The sequence below is a fragment of the Lontra canadensis genome, unplaced genomic scaffold (genome assembly GCF_010015895.1).
Source record: "Lontra canadensis isolate GAN:19392208 unplaced genomic scaffold, GSC_riverotter_1.0 scaffold12, whole genome shotgun sequence".
In the NCBI taxonomy this organism is placed as follows: domain Eukaryota; kingdom Metazoa; phylum Chordata; class Mammalia; order Carnivora; family Mustelidae; genus Lontra; species Lontra canadensis.
The window spans coordinates 16442495-16459882 of record NW_022631006.1 but is presented as its reverse complement, the minus strand read 5'-3'; the positions used below and the strand labels follow the sequence as shown (position 1 = coordinate 16459882).

The 17388-nt window shown below is 33.3% G+C and overlaps 1 protein-coding gene across 1 annotated transcript in view; it reads left to right on the top strand.

The window, feature by feature from the left end:
* The window catches only part of CTDSPL2 (CTD small phosphatase like 2), a 31869-nt gene extending 15732 nt beyond the window's left edge, over positions 1–16137 (top strand). Inside the window, exons 7-11 of the mRNA XM_032856624.1 lie at positions 8225–8287; positions 8392–8471; positions 11472–11598; positions 13535–13630; positions 14242–16137. Coding sequence (XP_032712515.1) covers positions 8225–8287; positions 8392–8471; positions 11472–11598; positions 13535–13630; positions 14242–14307 — 432 coding nt within the window. The 3' untranslated portion in view covers positions 14308–16137. The remainder of the gene's footprint in view (positions 1–8224; positions 8288–8391; positions 8472–11471; positions 11599–13534; positions 13631–14241) is intronic.
* Positions 16138–17388: the final 1251 nt, after the last annotated feature.

The window sequence follows — 17388 nt, the reverse complement described above, 5'->3', positions numbered from 1 at the left end:
CAGGAAGTTTGAATCTTATAAGTTACAGAGATGATTGCATTTTATTATTATGATTTATTAGCTACTAAATTGTGTACAGTTTAGTCTCCCTTCAGTAAATTTTTGAGGATGTCCATAGTTAATATTCGGTATAATCCCTTGGATTTCTGGTTTTGGCATAGCCATTCTGTCTGCTTTTTTTAAAAAATAACTGAAGAAATCTTGGGTTAGGGTTCCCCTAGTTTTCAGACCAGCAAGCTCCCTTTAAACAGGGAATGATGTCTTTTAAACTTTCAGTGGTGTTGTCTCCATCTACTGGCAAAGAAGAAATATACACAAGGGTCTGAGATGATCTAAGAGATTTTGGAGAAACCACATTATTAGGTAAGATGTAACTTACATATTTAACCACTGCAATATAATGTGGCCCACTTAAAGGTAGAAACCTGTAAAATACTGTATATACTCTTAAAAAATAATTTATTGAGATGAATTCACAACATAAAATAAACCATTTTTAAGTGAACAGTTCCATGGCATTTATCTATATAACTCTTGAATATATCAGTTCCATAGCATTTACATAGCATAGTATATACTCTTAAAAATAAACTGGTAATGTTAAGGTAGGATCAAATTCTTCATCTGAATCAGCACCAAGTAAAGTGTCCTCTTGGGACTTATTTTACTTTGGGTTTCTTTTTATGGTAAGTTTGTTATGGTTGGCCTATATCTAATTTTAATTCTATTTGTTTTCTTTCTTTCAAAACAACTTAAAGTGTAAATTGTTTTATGTATGCTTTAATAATCATCTGTGTTAGGGGTTGGCAAACTTTTTCCTGAAAAGGGACAGTTCTTAGTATTTTAGGTTCTGCAGTCTCTGTTCCAAATACTTTTTCTGCCATTGTAGCATGAAACTAGTCATAGACAGTAAGTACATAATTAAATAAGCGTGGCGTGTCCCAGTAAAACTTCATTTTCAAAAGGAAGTGACGGTTTGTATTTGGCCCACAAGCCATAGTTTGGTGACCCTTGGTCTAATAATTATGAGAGTATATACAGTAAATTTACGTACTCAAATTCTAAGTGGGAGTAAGTAATCAGATGTTCATCAGAATTCTTAATAATGTATAGAGAAATTTAAAACTAGATCCACTGTAATCTGGTTGTGGGCTTTCTTAGTTTTTTTCCAGATGAAAGTTTAAGGAAAATTTAAGGTGATCCCTACTTATATTTAAAGATTGCCTGCCTTAATGGTATATACTCTCTTTTTGATTGATAAGTAGGACTCAACTTACTTAATCCAGTTCTCAGAATTTTTGAGCAGGTCGATTATTCAAGCCTCAATTTACTACATTGAGTGTATTTGAATTTCATTTCTCTGGGGGATAAGAAATCCTAAAAGATACAACTCAGAATTTGATATATATTACTGCTGACACTATATGGATAGACAGATTGTGGTTTGTGTAGATGGAAAGAATAAGTCATTCAAAAGAACTGAGTTTTTAAAGTGAGGATATGGCACTCACAAAGCAAAAGTATATGGATTTTTGTTTGAATGGGTCTTTTTTCCCCCTTTAAATTGGTTGTTTTTCCATAAATTATTTTACAGAAGTTAGTTATTGGGAAAACGTATTTATTCATAGAATGGTGCAAATGCATTTGATATCTGGAAAAACAAGTGCATGATCATTTCCAGTGCACATATTTAATCTTTATATTTAGCTTATATTGACACATTGTCAGGAAATCCATCTCGTGGTGTTACTCAGTTAAGAGGTCTCCACTGTATTTAGTTTCTGTTCCTGCAGATCCACCAATTCAAGACTCTAGGTCATCTCACTCCCTCTTCCATCCAGAAGATGACTTCTATCCACAAGCAGGACTGAATCAAAAGACAGATTTTTCACTTAGCTCTTGAGCTGAACCACCTCCTCAATGACCTTCCTCTATCTCCATCAAGAACTGGAGCTCAGTTTTTTGAAGATGTAATAGAGCTACTCAGCCCAAACGTGGCTAATTGAAGACAAAAAGAAGATGCCTCATTTGTTTCACCACAGTACAGCCAAACGTAACTGTGCTGTCCAACTCCTCATTCTGTAAAGTATGGCAGGGGCATCTGATTTTTGACTCTGTTCACCAATAAGACTTTAGCCAGTCAGTGGCTTTCTGAAGATCAGTAAAATCATCAAACTTTGGGTCAGCTGTCCAGAAATCAGATTGTGGTAAGCACTCAAGGAGAGATAGGTTCCTTAGGGAGCTACTTGCTAAAGGGTGCTTTGTTTTATTAGTAGAGGTTGCTTGTATGGGAAAAGTTGGGGGGAGAGGTGGGTGGGAAATCCATGTTTAGCTAAGCTCCACCTCTTCCCCATTACTATAGTTTGTTTTCTGGCAACCTTATAGCATAGAGTAATTTTCACAAGGATCTCAAATATTTTGTACTACAGAACAAGAGGAATAGAGGGTCAGTGGCTTCTTTCTCCTCTTTATAGTCTTTCGTAGAAAAGTCAGCATTATTTTTGCTTCATGAAGAAAAAGCAATCATGTAAATGAAGAATTTTGTAGTAAATATCTAATCAAGTTTTCCTTCTCTCAGGCTCTGACTTAAATTGATATTACCAAGAGGCATTTTGTTTTGAACTTCACGAAGCATAATTTTTGTTGTACAAAAGTAGTATGTATAATTGTGCCCTAAATAAAACATTTGGGGTCGGGGACACTTAGTTTGGATGATTAAAATAATATTTTAGCTGGTAGGGAACAATATTTTGATAATTAGTTGTAGTTTAATATTAAAAAGTAATTTTAAAGAAACTTTCCTTATTAGTAAGTATAGTTAGTCATTGGTACTAATTTTTTCATTGTAATTATTCATTACTGATTTTTAAGGTTAAAAAAAGAGAGCTGAAACCTACAGTTATCTACCTCTCAAAGATGATAAAATATATTTCATGAGGAATTCTTGTATTCTTTGTAAATGTATCTTAAAATTAGAGGCAGTTTATTTTAAAAATGCATGAAAAATTCTTATTCAACAGCTGAAAACGTTCTGTAAACGGGAGAGGAGACAGTTGATTGCTAAGCATATTAAATTGTTTAGGCAGTTTATTTTGTTTTTAAAGGCAGCATTTTTGTTTTACTAAAATGACCTTTTTTTTTTGCTTTTAAAATGATTAAATTTCATGTAAATATAAACACAGCAATAGTTTATATACACATATACACATACAAATAAACAGTATATATATATACACACACACACTCACACACATAAAAAATGCATATGTATGTATGTAATGGCCAGTTTTTACTTGAAAATTTTGCTTCGTTGACAGTTTATCTGTATGAATACCATAAGCTTCACTTTATCCCATGTAGACTTTATAGGAAAATCCCTTTTCTGATTTATTCCTATTTAGTATAATGTTTTGAACAATCTTTTAGTTAGGGGTTTTGTTTTTACTATTTTTTATTTTGATGTTTTAGTATTTACCTATTCATTTCCGGATTGATCTGCCTACAAATACTTTCCCCGGCAACTATCTACTTCTTGTTGGAACTGTGTTAAGCAAAGGATGACAATAATGTCACCCAGTGGGTTATGAATTTGAGGTCTCCACAGGGCCTGCCTGAGCAACCCTCTTCTGTAAAGAGGGTTTAGGTTTTATCTCTAGGCTCTAGTATTGATGCTAAGAAAATGTTCACTAAGTTAAATAGTTAAGCTATCAACTGATGCAATTCATGATTTAAAAGTATTAGGTTGCTGCTGTACAGCTTTCTCTTTTGAGTTGAGGTTATCCAGTTCTGCCCCATAGAATCATACTCATTCCAGCTATTCTCCTTATGACTGATTATTTTTAAATAATAGGGTGGATAGTAATAATAGTTGTTGGCAGTCTCAGTGTGCCAGGCACTCTTCTAGGTACTTTACATGTATTAGCTTATTTCACCCTCACAACAACCCTATGAGGTAGGTACTGTTACTTTACCACTTTAAGAGACTGAGGTGTATAGAAGGGTTAACAACTTGGCAGAGTACACCAGAGGTGTACACTAATGTTTAGATTTTTCAGTTATTTGTAGCATCTAATTCTTCACATTCCCCAGCTTTGTTGGTTTTCTACTGCTTTAAAGTCTTACTGCTGATTATATAAATAGTATTTACCAATCATCTTTTTATTTAAAGGTGCCATACTCTTAAATAGGTGAGCCCCACTGAATTGACTTGTTTTGTTTTGTTTTGTTTTAAACCTATATCAGTATAGAGCAACTGGCTGGCTCAGTTGCCAGTCACTCTTGATCTTGGGGTCATGAGTTTGAGTCCCATGTTCGGCATAAAATTAAAACAATTTAAAAAACTTTATCAGTATAGCAATAAATTTAAAGGATATCATGGAAAAACTTTTAATAAGATGTTTCTTTTTAAATATGGTAAGGTTGTATCATCTTTGCTTACAGCCATTTAGAAATATTTTTCCTTGGGCACCTGGGTGGCTCAGTCAGTTAAGTGTCTGCTTAAGTTTCTGACTCTTGGTTTTGTCTCCGGTCATGATCTCAGGGTCCTGAGATCCAGCCCCACACCAGGCTGTGTGCTTCGTGCAGAGTCTGCTTGAGATTCTGTCCCTCTTTTCCCCTTCCCCTGCTCGAGCTCTCTCTCTAAAATAAACCTTTTTTTTTTAAAGACCATATATTTTTCCTTAAAAGATTTACATGTAAGAATTTTTTTTTCTTCACTTGCCCACAAAGGCATGGCTGCTTTGGGTGTTTTCTTCTCCTCCCTCTCCTCCTCTTTCTTCTTCTTTTTTTGGTCATGCTGTTAAAGTTATCTATGAAATTAGATAAGGTTTGGTAAACTAATAGAAATTATTCAGTTTATATAGATATCACATACTTAGTCACGAATATGACTGTCGTAAAATATTTCTAATCAATTTATAATTAGATTATTTTGGTGACTGCTTTTATTATATCTAGTTTTGTTTACCATTTATGGCCTGGCTAGAGTATGTGTATATACAATTATAGGATGTTCTCACTGTCTTAATACCAAAGAAAGTACAGGCTATCAGGTATTATACATATGAAGGAATGTTGATGCACTGTTAATGTATTGTTTTGTTATATATATTCATTACTTTTCTATATAAAATTTAAATTTTATTAAAATCAGTCCATAACAGATTATATACAAGAGTAGTTCCTCTATCACTATTTTGCAGACATTATTCTAGTAGATTTTATTTTTAAAGTTTTGTAATGTGAACATATTCATAAATCCCTATCTTTGCATAGTAGTCAGTCCTATTCAAGATGTATCTTTGGGTATGGTATTTTTATATCATTGTTTCTTTGTAGCATTCTACATTATTTTTAAACTTTTGGCTTTTTCAAAAGGTATGGTGGGAAGATGCGTAAAGAGTTACAAGTTTGAAGAAGGATGGTTAGTAAAATACCAAGTAGAGAAAGAATGTGGAAAATAGGAAATAGGCAGCTCAGGACAGGAATCTTTATGATGAGAAAGTTAGGAGAAGATAAATGTAGTTAAGAGCATCTGTGGAATAGATTTGGAAGCATTCTGTAATGCCTCTGTGCATTTGTGTATTTCTGTATCACTGTGACCTCACAGGATAAGTAATTGTTGTCTCTTTGTATTATACATATCTTAAATTGTTTTCTGTTTCCTACTAGATAGTACTTAGTGTTTGACTTTTATATATTTTTTGCTTTAATATATCCATCCAAATGACTTAGACCCTGCTGGCCTTGTGTCTCAATTTCTATTTTTCTTTCTGAGATTTTGCCTTTGCAGCATAAAGCAGAACTTCCACCCCTGCTCAGATAATGTTGTATCTTTCTATATTCTTCTTTTTCACTAACCACCTTAGTTTTGTGTATACATTTTAATACTGAAACACCTTCCTGTTCAAATGGTGAATCTGTTTTGAGGATAGGAACTTCTATAGCTAACAATTCTATTCTCATGTAAGGAAACAGTCTAGCAATATATTCCCCATCTTTAGGGCCACATCTTCCCCTATAAACAAGTACATTTTGAGAGTAATGTCAAATTTTAAGATGTATTTTTATATTAAGAATGGTCAAAGTAGTATAGTATATAGTATATATAGTATATATAGTAGTATACATTCTATGTATAATGAAATAACAGTTTTGACTTAATCTGGAAGTCATGTATCAGAAATTAAAAATGTCACCTTTGTATGGTGCTCCACTTCTCTGCTTGGATAATATCATTTACGTAGAAGTATTCCTCTAAAATAAAATGGGAGTATGTTAGGGTTCAGAGGAAACAAATCCCAAATTACAGAGACCTTACTTAGTTTACAGAATGGAGCAAGTGATAACAGAGATACTGAGAACAAAAATGCAAAAATAAAGTATTTTGGTAATTAGGACTGATGGTTCATAGTTTATCATCCTTGAGATGAGGTCATCGGAAAAAGTATTGACTAAATTGATTTTTTTTCCTTAATCATCACAAATCTATTTTTGAAAAGACACATAGTTAATAAAAAATATTATTTCCAGTTAAGACAGTAATAATATATCTGAAATCTGTCAGTTACCTGGGTTGGCCACAAAGAATACCAAATGTTTTTAGGATGAAAAATGTTAAAATTAATTAGAAGAGCAGCTCTAGTTAAATTTCTTGTGCCTCATCCTAAATGATAGTGATTGGATACCAAGGATTTGGTTATTTTTATTTGCTCTAGGGGTAGGGGTATATGGCTTTACTTTTGTTTTTGATTAGTCAAGAGATTGAAATAAAATGCCCAATAGGATTCAAAGGAAGTATACTTTATCATTCTAGCCTAGAGGTAGGGGTAGTGATATTCTTAGCATATTAATAATTGTTCAGAATTTGTCTTCTACAAATGATTAGTTTTTTAGGACACTCAGTAGTTGTCCTTGTGTAGTTATATAGGCTTGCTTCTCTTTGTTTTGTCTATATTGCTTAACTTTGGGTAATTCTATTTCATTTACTCAACAGTTTTTGTTTTTGTTTTAAATCAAGTATTTACTGTATATTTGACATTGTCTTCTGCCCAGAGGGCCCTGGAAACTATAAAGATTGGTAGTACAGTGGTCACTACTTCCTAGAATCCTTTGCTTGATTTCCCTGTTCTTCCCCAAAACATTCCCAGAACGAAATTTTTATCATTTTTGTGTGGATGTCTATTAATGACAATTAAATTTCATGAAGCCTAGATTTTGAATTTGTAGTTACTAGTGGGTTGTGTTTTTTTTTTTTTTTAATCTGAATCCAGTGAATCTGGTGCATACATCTTCTATAAATATTTGTTGTTCATGGTGTTTGAAGTTAATAATCACTGCTGAGTATAAAGTATAAAATTGTCTTTATAAAATTTTGTCACAAAATGAATATAATTTAAAATCTTCTGTAAATCCATTTTAGTGGTTGCTCTTGGCTTATAATTCTGTGCTTTTTGAATTCTGGAGTGTATTACAAGAGCTACATTAAATGTAGGCAAGAAGACAGACAAACATAAATAAGAAAGGGCAGTTCTTTGAGTACTATAGTTTTCCCTGATATTGCCAGTAAGTTTTGATAACTGGTATTAGACTGTTATATTTTCAGTCTCAAGTAGCCTGGTAGTGCTAATTTAGATGCCACGTCTAAATCAGTAAATGTAGAAAAAGATTGAATTCTGAAAAATTCCAGTTATTTAAACCCATCAATCCAGACATCTCTTTCTTGAACATTATTTATCTTAATAGAGATTGAAAATAAAGGTATTCTTAGCAGGTGATGGTTACAAAGAAATTCTGAATATAAAGGAAGGTCATTGAGACAGGTCAGCTAGAGGTGGACACAGCCTGCCTAATAATTGGATGGATGCTACCTGGCTGGAAGATGGAGCTGATTGGCGGATCAAAATCTCAAAGGGAAACCTTCAGTTTTTAGTTTGAATGTTTACTAAAATTTATATTCCACAAAGTTTTATTATATTGTATGGTGCCATTTAAATATTAAAAAGTAACATCACAATGACTATTATTTCCCTACCAAAAGATTGTTTTAAGTGATTTTTGGTTTATGAAATATATTTGAGTGGTACTTAGTGAACTTTTCTATTACTTTAAAATATGAACTTCTTAATTATAATATATTCAGAGTTAGAACACAACATCTCTTATAAATAAGTTGTTTCTACTCTGTATGTTTATTTACTGAAGCGTGTCTTTGTTATTTCTTCAGGTTTACGTGAGATTAAGACCATTCTTCAGGGAATTCCTGGAACGAATGTCTCAGATGTATGAGGTAAACATGCTTAAGCTAATTACATGAGTATTTTTATTTTATTCAATACAGTACCCATATTTAGATCATGTATAATGATTACTTCTTTTCCCCTGAATTTGTAGATCATTCTTTTTACTGCTTCTAAGAAGGTGTATGCAGACAAGTTACTGAACATACTAGACCCTAAAAAGCAACTGGTCAGGTAAATTTAATTAAGAAATAGTGGAAATGTCTGTCACACTGATCTATGAAATTACTTTGATTCTATTTAATTTTGATGGCCATTTTCAGTTGGCTGCATATATAGAGATTGGTTGTGTTGAATGGTGAAATGAATTTTTTTAAGCCCCAAACTCTTTAAGAGTTCCAAATGATATAACTCCAGACAGACGTTCTTTAAAGGATACAAAGATCAAATGTATATATTCATATTCACAGTCCATCTGTATCCTTATTTCTTTTGGGACTGGGGGGAGAGTGGGGGTATGCGGAATTTTTCACTGTGTGCATGATATTTTCACTTCCTTATGTCTCTGAGATAATGCATGTTATGTCCCCTGTTTAATGGCATAGAGAAATAAGGGTTAATTTTAACAGAAAGGATAAATTAAACTCTTTTGCTTTTTTCAAGAGCAAATTTGTCCTCCATGGAAAGAAAACATTACATGACTCTAATTGGAAATTGCAGTTGGTTTAGTCACTCAAGTTATCCTGATCTGGACTCAGTTCCTTGTGTGTGTCCTGAGCCAGCAGATGCAGTGTGTTCCTGGTTAGGTGGGAGTGCCTTGGGTAATTTTAAAACAGTTTGAAAATTAGTTCCATTGTTTGTGTCAACTGAAGTGAGATATTAAGACTATTAGCAGTCTTGCTGGATTCTTTAAGATGCCAGAGTTAATCTTTGATTTTTTTTTTTTTTTGGACCAAGAGCTGTAAGAGATGCCAGAAAAGGCTCATGAAAGCTTTAATAGCTGGGAGTTCATTTTCTTGAATACTTTCTTCCATATTTTTTAGTGGAAAATCCTAATTTATACTGTTAGTGATACCTTTGTTATTGAGTGGTTGCAGCTATGCGAAAAGACATTTTCTGATGTCCACACTTAGATTTTCTTTCTTGTAAATGGAACTGTGATTTTTTTAATCTAAAGAATCAGAATTTGTCCTTGTCACTTTCCATTTTATCTTCCATATAAGCAAGCATCAGATCAAAAATGAAAATGGTGTTTCCTATTTATGAAAGTATAATACATGCTCATTTTACCTAACTTTAACAAAAGTACACAAATGATTTTGCTTTGATGACTTCATTCATTCTGAAGATTTCTATTCAGCACCTCCAGTGTTCCATGCAACAGTGGTGAGCAATACCAGCCTTTCCCTCTTAGAGATTTCAGTTTTAACTGGGGGGCAAGTCATAGTCATGGAATTATGATGTTACAAATTAATGCCCCTCTTTTAAACTAGTTCTATAAAACTTACATATTTGGGAGTTTAAATTTGTTTTATGTAGTCATATTTGAATAATTTAGAACAGGAAGAACTTTTTGAATAGTAGGTTGAATTCATTAGAATGCTAGAGGGAATTATGTTGAAGACAAGGGAGACTCAGAAATTCAATGATGTCTGAATCTCTTGCGTCCAAATGCAAATCTGATGACTGGCAAAAGTAGTTCCTTTGTAAAACTGCACACAATACCTGCTACTGACTGACTGTCAGACTCCTGAATAACTGGAGGAGTTTTATTGTAATTTAATTGAAGTAATCATTAGTATCCATATACATAGTCATTTGTCTCCTGTCTTGGGTGAGTTTGCTGCTATTGGGGAAGAAACATTAGTAGTAACTTGCATTATGTGCTGCACTGGCTTTTCCAGTTTCCTCATATGTAATGTAAATGTTCATACAAATAAAAATGGAATCTTCTAGGCCCAACCAGGAATGAAAATTCTTTGGTCTTAACCTTTTCAAAGTAGGATGGTCTTTAAACCATACAGAGGTAGATCATGATTTAGTTAAAAGTATTCTTTATAAAAAGGGAGGAAGAGAACTATTTTTAATACGTTTTGTCTGGTTAGAAAACTGTCATCACCACTGGCACTGGTGTTTTTAAGGTTGAGTTTTGTTCTCAGAGCTATGGCAAGTTTTGTTGGTAGAAAATGCCCCTTTCTTGAAATTCCATTATTAAAAATAAAAGGTATGAGTAGTCCCTAGCTGCTGAAAATTGTTTAGTGGGATTAAGACACAAGGAAGCCAAACTTCCCAAATTATTAATGTATACATTTCAAGGTGATTTGTATTATTAGAAATATTTGGAGACTAACATTTTGAGTGCTAAATGAGATGATACAGTTTTGACAGTTTATAAGTATTATTATAAAGCCTTTCATAGCTTTTTAAAATGATAACAGCATTTTTCAGTTAAGTATCATTGGTAAAACATTAGTTTACATTTGTAATACTTAAATCTGAATTCATTTCATTCAATCCTTGTTTTTTCAAATGATCATATACACACTCAACTAAATTAAAAGAAAGATGGGTGTTTGGGAAAAGTTGAAATGATGGAATGTTTTGGCCTCCACACCTTTTCTCAAAAACTATAAGGGAAACTAAAAACATTTTTAAAAATGCCAACACAGAAACATTCCTTCTTATATTTTCTATTCTGGCATGTACAGGGATAGGGAGGCTGTGTGGTCTTCTGGTTAGAGCAAAGGACTGGGAGCCAGGAGGATCCTGGGTTCCAATGCGGGGCTAACCACTGACTTACTGTGTGACCTTGGGCAAGTCACTTGACCTCCTTGTGCCTCAGTCAACCATCTGGAAAATTGGTTAAAAAGCAGGACCTCGCTGACAACCAGATGCTGCATCTGAACTGAGCTTTCCTGGGTAAATAAATTACAAAAACAATTTACAGAGTTTTTAATCCCTCTTTATAATTTAATATAACATTTTGGGATAAGCCGAAGTTCTTAAAGGCATGGTAATATTTGGTTGTAAGGTTTCAATAATTGCTAACATTTTTAAAAAGTAAAACTGTAGCCCAAAGCTTAGGCTCACATTTATATTTGAATTTCCTTTGTGAGAGAAAATAATAAGGCTTAAACTATAAAGCCTATGGTATGTGTATGTATGTTTCAGTATATGTTGTAATTTTTAGAGTTGTTTTTTTTTTTCTTAATTTGTTTTTATTTTTATGTTTAGGCATCGGCTTTTCCGTGAACATTGTGTTTGTGTACAAGGAAACTATATAAAGGACTTAAATATCCTTGGAAGAGATCTTTCAAAGACTATAATAATTGACAACTCACCACAAGCCTTTGCATATCAGGTAGGAAGGGAGGGTTGCTAAACAAATTCATATTGGGAAAAAATATATATAGTGAGAACAAATGCTGCCAAACAGAATATGATAGGAGAACAGAATTTTGACTGGTGAAATTTCTGTGTTTAGTATTATCTTTTAGAATTAGAAATGCCAAATTGCTATGTTCCATGTGGGAAATTTTCTTTTCCTTTTAAGATTTTATTTATTTATTTGACAGAGAGAGAGAGATCACAAGTAGGCAGAGAGGCAAGCAGAAGGGTGGGTGGGGAAGCAGGCTCCCCGCTGAGCAGAAAGCTAGATGCAGGCTCCATCCCAGGACCCTGAGATCATGACCTGAGCCGAAGGCAGAGGCTTAACTTAAACTGAGCCACCCAGGTGCCCTGAAAATTTTCTTTCAATTAAGTACAACACAGATAAAAATCTGGGTAGTAGGCCTAAATAAGAAGGGACTATAAAATATATATCAGGGGCTCCTGGGTGGCTCAGTGGGTTAAGCCTCTGCCTTCAGCTCAGGTCATCATCTCGGGGTCCTGGGACCGAGCCCTGCATTGGGAATCTCTGCTCAGCAGGGAGCCTGCTTCCCTGTCCCTCTCTGCCTGCTTCTCTGCCTACTTGTGATTGCTGTCTCTCTGTCAAATAAAAAAATAAAATCTTAAAAATATATATATATATCAGTTAATAGTATTCTTAGCAGTTGTTAAATAAGTAATTGTAAACATGTTTAAGAATTAAAAATACCTCAGTCATGTTCTGATATGTTTGCTTTGACGTTCTGAAATAATTTCTTAGACTATTTTGTCAATATATGTATACGCTGTGTCAGTGTTTCTTTGAAATATAACTTGGGAGAGTGCCTAGGTGGCTTAGTTGGTTAAGCATCTGCCTTCTGGTCAGGTCATGATCTCAGGGTCTTGGGATAAAGCCCTGCGTTGCGTTCCCTGCTCTTCCTGGAGCCTGCTTCTCCCTCTCCCTCAGCCTGCTGCTCCACCTGCTTGTGTTCTCTCTGTGTCAAACAAATAAAGTCCTTAAAAAAAAAAAAGGCCTTTTAAAGAAATATAACTTGAACGAGAACTGAGGCATCCTTGCAAAATGTTTTACATTATGAATATGTTCATGTGATAGTTTGAGATTTCTTCACAATAAATCTGGGCAGAATAGGGATGGTGGAAATTGGGCTGGATGTTGATAGAACGAGTAAAAAAGTAAAAAGATGAAAAAGGAGAAAAGGGAAAAACTGCATATGGTATTGAAATATGTTCAAAATATGTCACTGCTCACATTTTGAAATGTGTTTTTTAAGAATTTTTTACTAGTTCCTGGATAAAATCATTTCATTTGTCCTTCATCTTAAACACAGTATTCTGCATAAATGTTAAAGACAACCTAGAGATTATTTACTATGAAACAAATATGGTTTGCATTCTTGTTTCTAGACTCCTCTTCAGTGAAATACCATTGTATCTGTTTGCTACATTAATGCTGTTTCAGGTTATCCTGCTATTTGTTGGAATAAAATGAATGTGATATAGTCCATGTGTAAAAGTATAGGCTTTCTGTTAGTGTTCTTTTTACATTGGCTGTACTCCTTCATTCACAGTACCTTGCACTGACTAATAGTAGCTATTTCTTGAATCAGTGAAGTAATATTTTTAGTTATGTTAATGCAAAACTTGTTTCAATGGATCTTTCTTGTTTAGTTTCATATACACTAGGAAGACATTACGTGGAAAAACCAATTGGGCTTTGATGTATTCCCTAACATCTGTCTCTTGCACTGTTGAGTTGTTGGAATATGACAAGCATAAACTTTGATGGCATTCCTTTTCAGAGGAACTTATTATATACATGTGTTTCTTAAGTAGCTGTTATTTCTCTTTCAGGCTTTTACAAAGTAGGCAAAATGTAAAAAGAAGATTTAATTATTTATTTATCGTTATAGCTATCTAATGGAATCCCTATAGAAAGCTGGTTTATGGATAAAAATGACAATGAGCTCCTAAAATTGATTCCATTTCTGGAGAAGCTTGTAGAACTGGTAAAGTATATCTTAATTTTCTTTTGTTGCCTCAACTCTATTGAAACAAACCTTTTTAACGCTTTATATTGACATTTTAAGTCAGCTTGGTATGAAATTAGGGAAAAAGTTGAAAAGGATTACAAACATTTTCTCACCGTGTAAATTATATTAAAATCATGCTCATCAATATTTAAAAATTTGTAGATTGGGTGTTTTTATTTCACTGGGCTTCTTGCAAGTCACAACTAGTATTATCAAATTGATTTCACTTTGCTTTCATAGTTCAGGTCTAGAATTCATGCTTACGCTACTGAAGCTTTATTCTGGCTTTACTTTGTTCCTAATATATAAAGTAGAGTTCAGTGGCTTAGCACTTCTACCTGTCTTTTGGCTTTGCCTTTTAGTGCATAATTGTTCTTTACAGAATTAAAACCTGAATGACAGGTTTGGTTTTTTTAGTCTAAATTTAATTCTTAAGTTAACTGCTTCTTCATAGTAGCTTTATATTGGCCAAACAAAATAATATAAGTTGTAAAATAAACTGTATATTCTCTGCAAAGGAAGAATGTTATAAGAATCATATTTTTGAAATTTACGTGGCTTTTAAAAATGTCTTTTTCTCCACACAGAATGAAGATGTTCGACCTCACATCAGAGACAGATTTCGCTTGCATGATTTGCTGCCCCCAGATTAAGTACAAAGACTTGTCAAATCACTGAAGGGGGAGAGAATGCAGGACCCTTTTGGACTAAGACAAAAACATTGCCATTACTGTTGAAATTTTGCATTTTTGTACCCCGTCTTGCTTTTCTTATCTTTGGTGCCCAATAATAATCAAGGGTTACAGAAAGAGACTTTATCTCAGATTGAATACATACAGTAGGTAGGCTAAAACAGAAGAGTCTTTAGAACTAGTGCAACTCCAGTGAAATTTTTTTATGTACAGGACATCTGCAGTTTATAAAGAATTCTGTTTCTGCCACCAGCAGTTTGACCTGTAGTCACACAGGATTTTATGATAATAACAGAGATGAAAATGGACTTTTATTTTCTCTCTGTTTGGTGCTCTAAGTGGGTTTGTAGCCACTTTTCTGTTACTTTAAGATTCTCATTTCAACAGGAATGGCCAGTAAAAGTTGTTTTATTTTTCCTGTTAAGGTTTATAACCTTTTTACATTTTTGACCTGTATTAGATTAGATTTTCATTATGCATTCCTTTTAGTTGAGGCGCTTCATAGTTTTCTGGAAATAGTCAATTTTTAGTTTTTTATTATACATTTGAATGGCCGTTTTCCTGCTTTGTCTGCCTGCATATTGTATATTTGTTTAAAAATATTCTCTACTTTTAGTCCATGTAAGTTTCATTTAGAAAGACATGCATTTATATTTTGTTTCTGTAATATTCTACTGTAGGTGAAATCTTTAAAAAAAAAAAATCAAAGGACTGGGTAGATAAGAATATATGAATGACTAATATTCAAAAGATTTAAACCATTGTGATGGCATGTGTTCCCAAATGGTAATATCTTGCAGTGGCACACAGATTGAATGGATAAAGGTATACCTCAGACTTCACTGTGCTCACCAATCTTTGAGGAGAATGAGTTTGGTCACCTGTTGGGCTTGATTTGGTTACTGCTGCCTTTGGTTTTCTCCAGGAATGAAGTATTCAGCACAGTGACTCAGTATTTTTAGTTATTTTGCATGGGCTGGTAGTACCTCTGTTATGCTCTTGGTTACAATCAATTTAAAACTCTGTGTAACAGTCTTGGTACCTTACAGTAGCTATGCATAATCCTGTGGCACAGTAAACTCCCAAGCCACCAATGCAGTTAATATGCTCTCATAGTGGTTTTCTATGCTATATGAAAATAGTCGTCAAGCCTTGGTTCTCTAATGCAGCTACCACAAGAGGTTGATATTTTTATAGTGGCGTGTAATCTCCTTTTCGGGAGGCTTTTTATGGAAGGTAGAATTTGTAAAAGTTAGTATGCTTTGCCTCTCGACTGCATTAACATGCCACAGGCTCAGACTGTTTTTGTGTAAAGGATGTCAAAGAACGGCACTTTTTCTAAAGAGAAGTTTGATATTTTGTATGCTTGTTAAGAAAGTACAGTATTGGAAATTAAAGGTGGACAACTGATAATTGAGGAGTATGTCACTTAATTTTTTATGTATATTACCTGTTTACTTGTACAACTTATTGTACAAATTACATGCAGCTTCATTTTCAAATGAATCCTTAAAATAAGGAAATCTTTTTAGGAAAACATTTAATTTTTGTATTTTTGATTTTAAAGGCATGAGTTATGTCAATTTTCAGTGTATTAATGAAGATTTTAACTTTTCATCAGGTTGAGTGTTTTCTTACTATATTATCTGTTGTGTATGTAGTTAGCATATTGTGTCACTGAACTGTTTAAAAACCCTAGCATGTAGAGCAAGCCTGTTTTGTGGAAAATCCTTATTCATTAAAAAAATAATCATGGCAGATATTCTGCAAAAAAAAAAAAAAAAAAAAAAAGCAAAGCATTTGCAATTCAGAATACTGGTTTTTTTTTTATTTGTTTGTTTGTTTTGGTTGTTTTTGTTTTAATTTAAAGAAAGGTATTTTGCTTGCAGGAAAAAATACTCCAGATTCATTTTAATGAGAATCTTTGAAATGTATTTATCTTTAGGGCATCTGGGCATCTTTATGCTGTTTGTCTTCTGTCTTTCTTGAAATAAAATGTACATACGTTACCTTTACATATGCTCTTGCTCAAAATTGTGAACCTAGTTACATTTCTCCTTGCTCCCCTTTAATGCTCAAACAGTAAAACCAAAACCTATACAAGTTCTAAGCTTTCAGCATGCATTACAATTGCTGAAAGCTTTTCTGATTAAGTAAACAGTCTCAAAGGGCTTTCCCATAACTGAAAGGGAAATGTTAGCACCAGTAATGTTATGCCTATGGGCACTTTAAAATAAACACCAACTTTTAATCATCTTTTATTAATGGTAAAGGTGTTTTCAGTCCCATGCTAGGAGAGTTCTTTAAGTCAACTGACAAAGGAATCTAGCATAACAAGATTCTGTAAAGAATTAAAGAAAAATTATATGGCCTGAGAGAATTTCTTGAGACCAATTTATTTTTCTTCATTACTTGATTTCAGTCATCTTAAATTTGTTGTTAATAAAAAATTTAAAATAATTTATGAAGAGACAGTTATCTAGTTTCCTTCCACTTTAATGTTTTACCTTCTCATTACCCCCTTTTCTTTAGCCCTTGGTAAATGTTATCTTAAACACTTCCCCTTAGTTAAGTGGAGGTGTCTCTTTTGTGAATTGAGATGTGCCCAACTGCTTCAATTCATGCAGGAAACATGAACTCTTTAAAAACTGACTGTAGGAAATGCAGGGGAGACGGATACCTGATAAGACACAGCAAAAGTGACCTATATACACATTACATATCTGAAGTACATACTACAATTGTGATATTTCCAGTGATAAATGTCTGGCTCTTAAGACATTCTTTTAAATATTTGTATTATTGTTAGGATGTTTAAATCAGTTGTGTTTTTTAATTCTGTGTAATATATGTAGCCCTAATCAGATTTATATCACAATATTTCTCTTTGAGTCTTAAAAGAGTTGATAACGATTTGAAACCATAATTGTTTTATATTAGCTAGTATGTATATTTATTTACCCAATGGCTTTATCTTATTTCCCAAAATTTGGGGGCGGGGGATTGTTGAAAGCATTGTAACTTCTATAAATGGCTATTTTC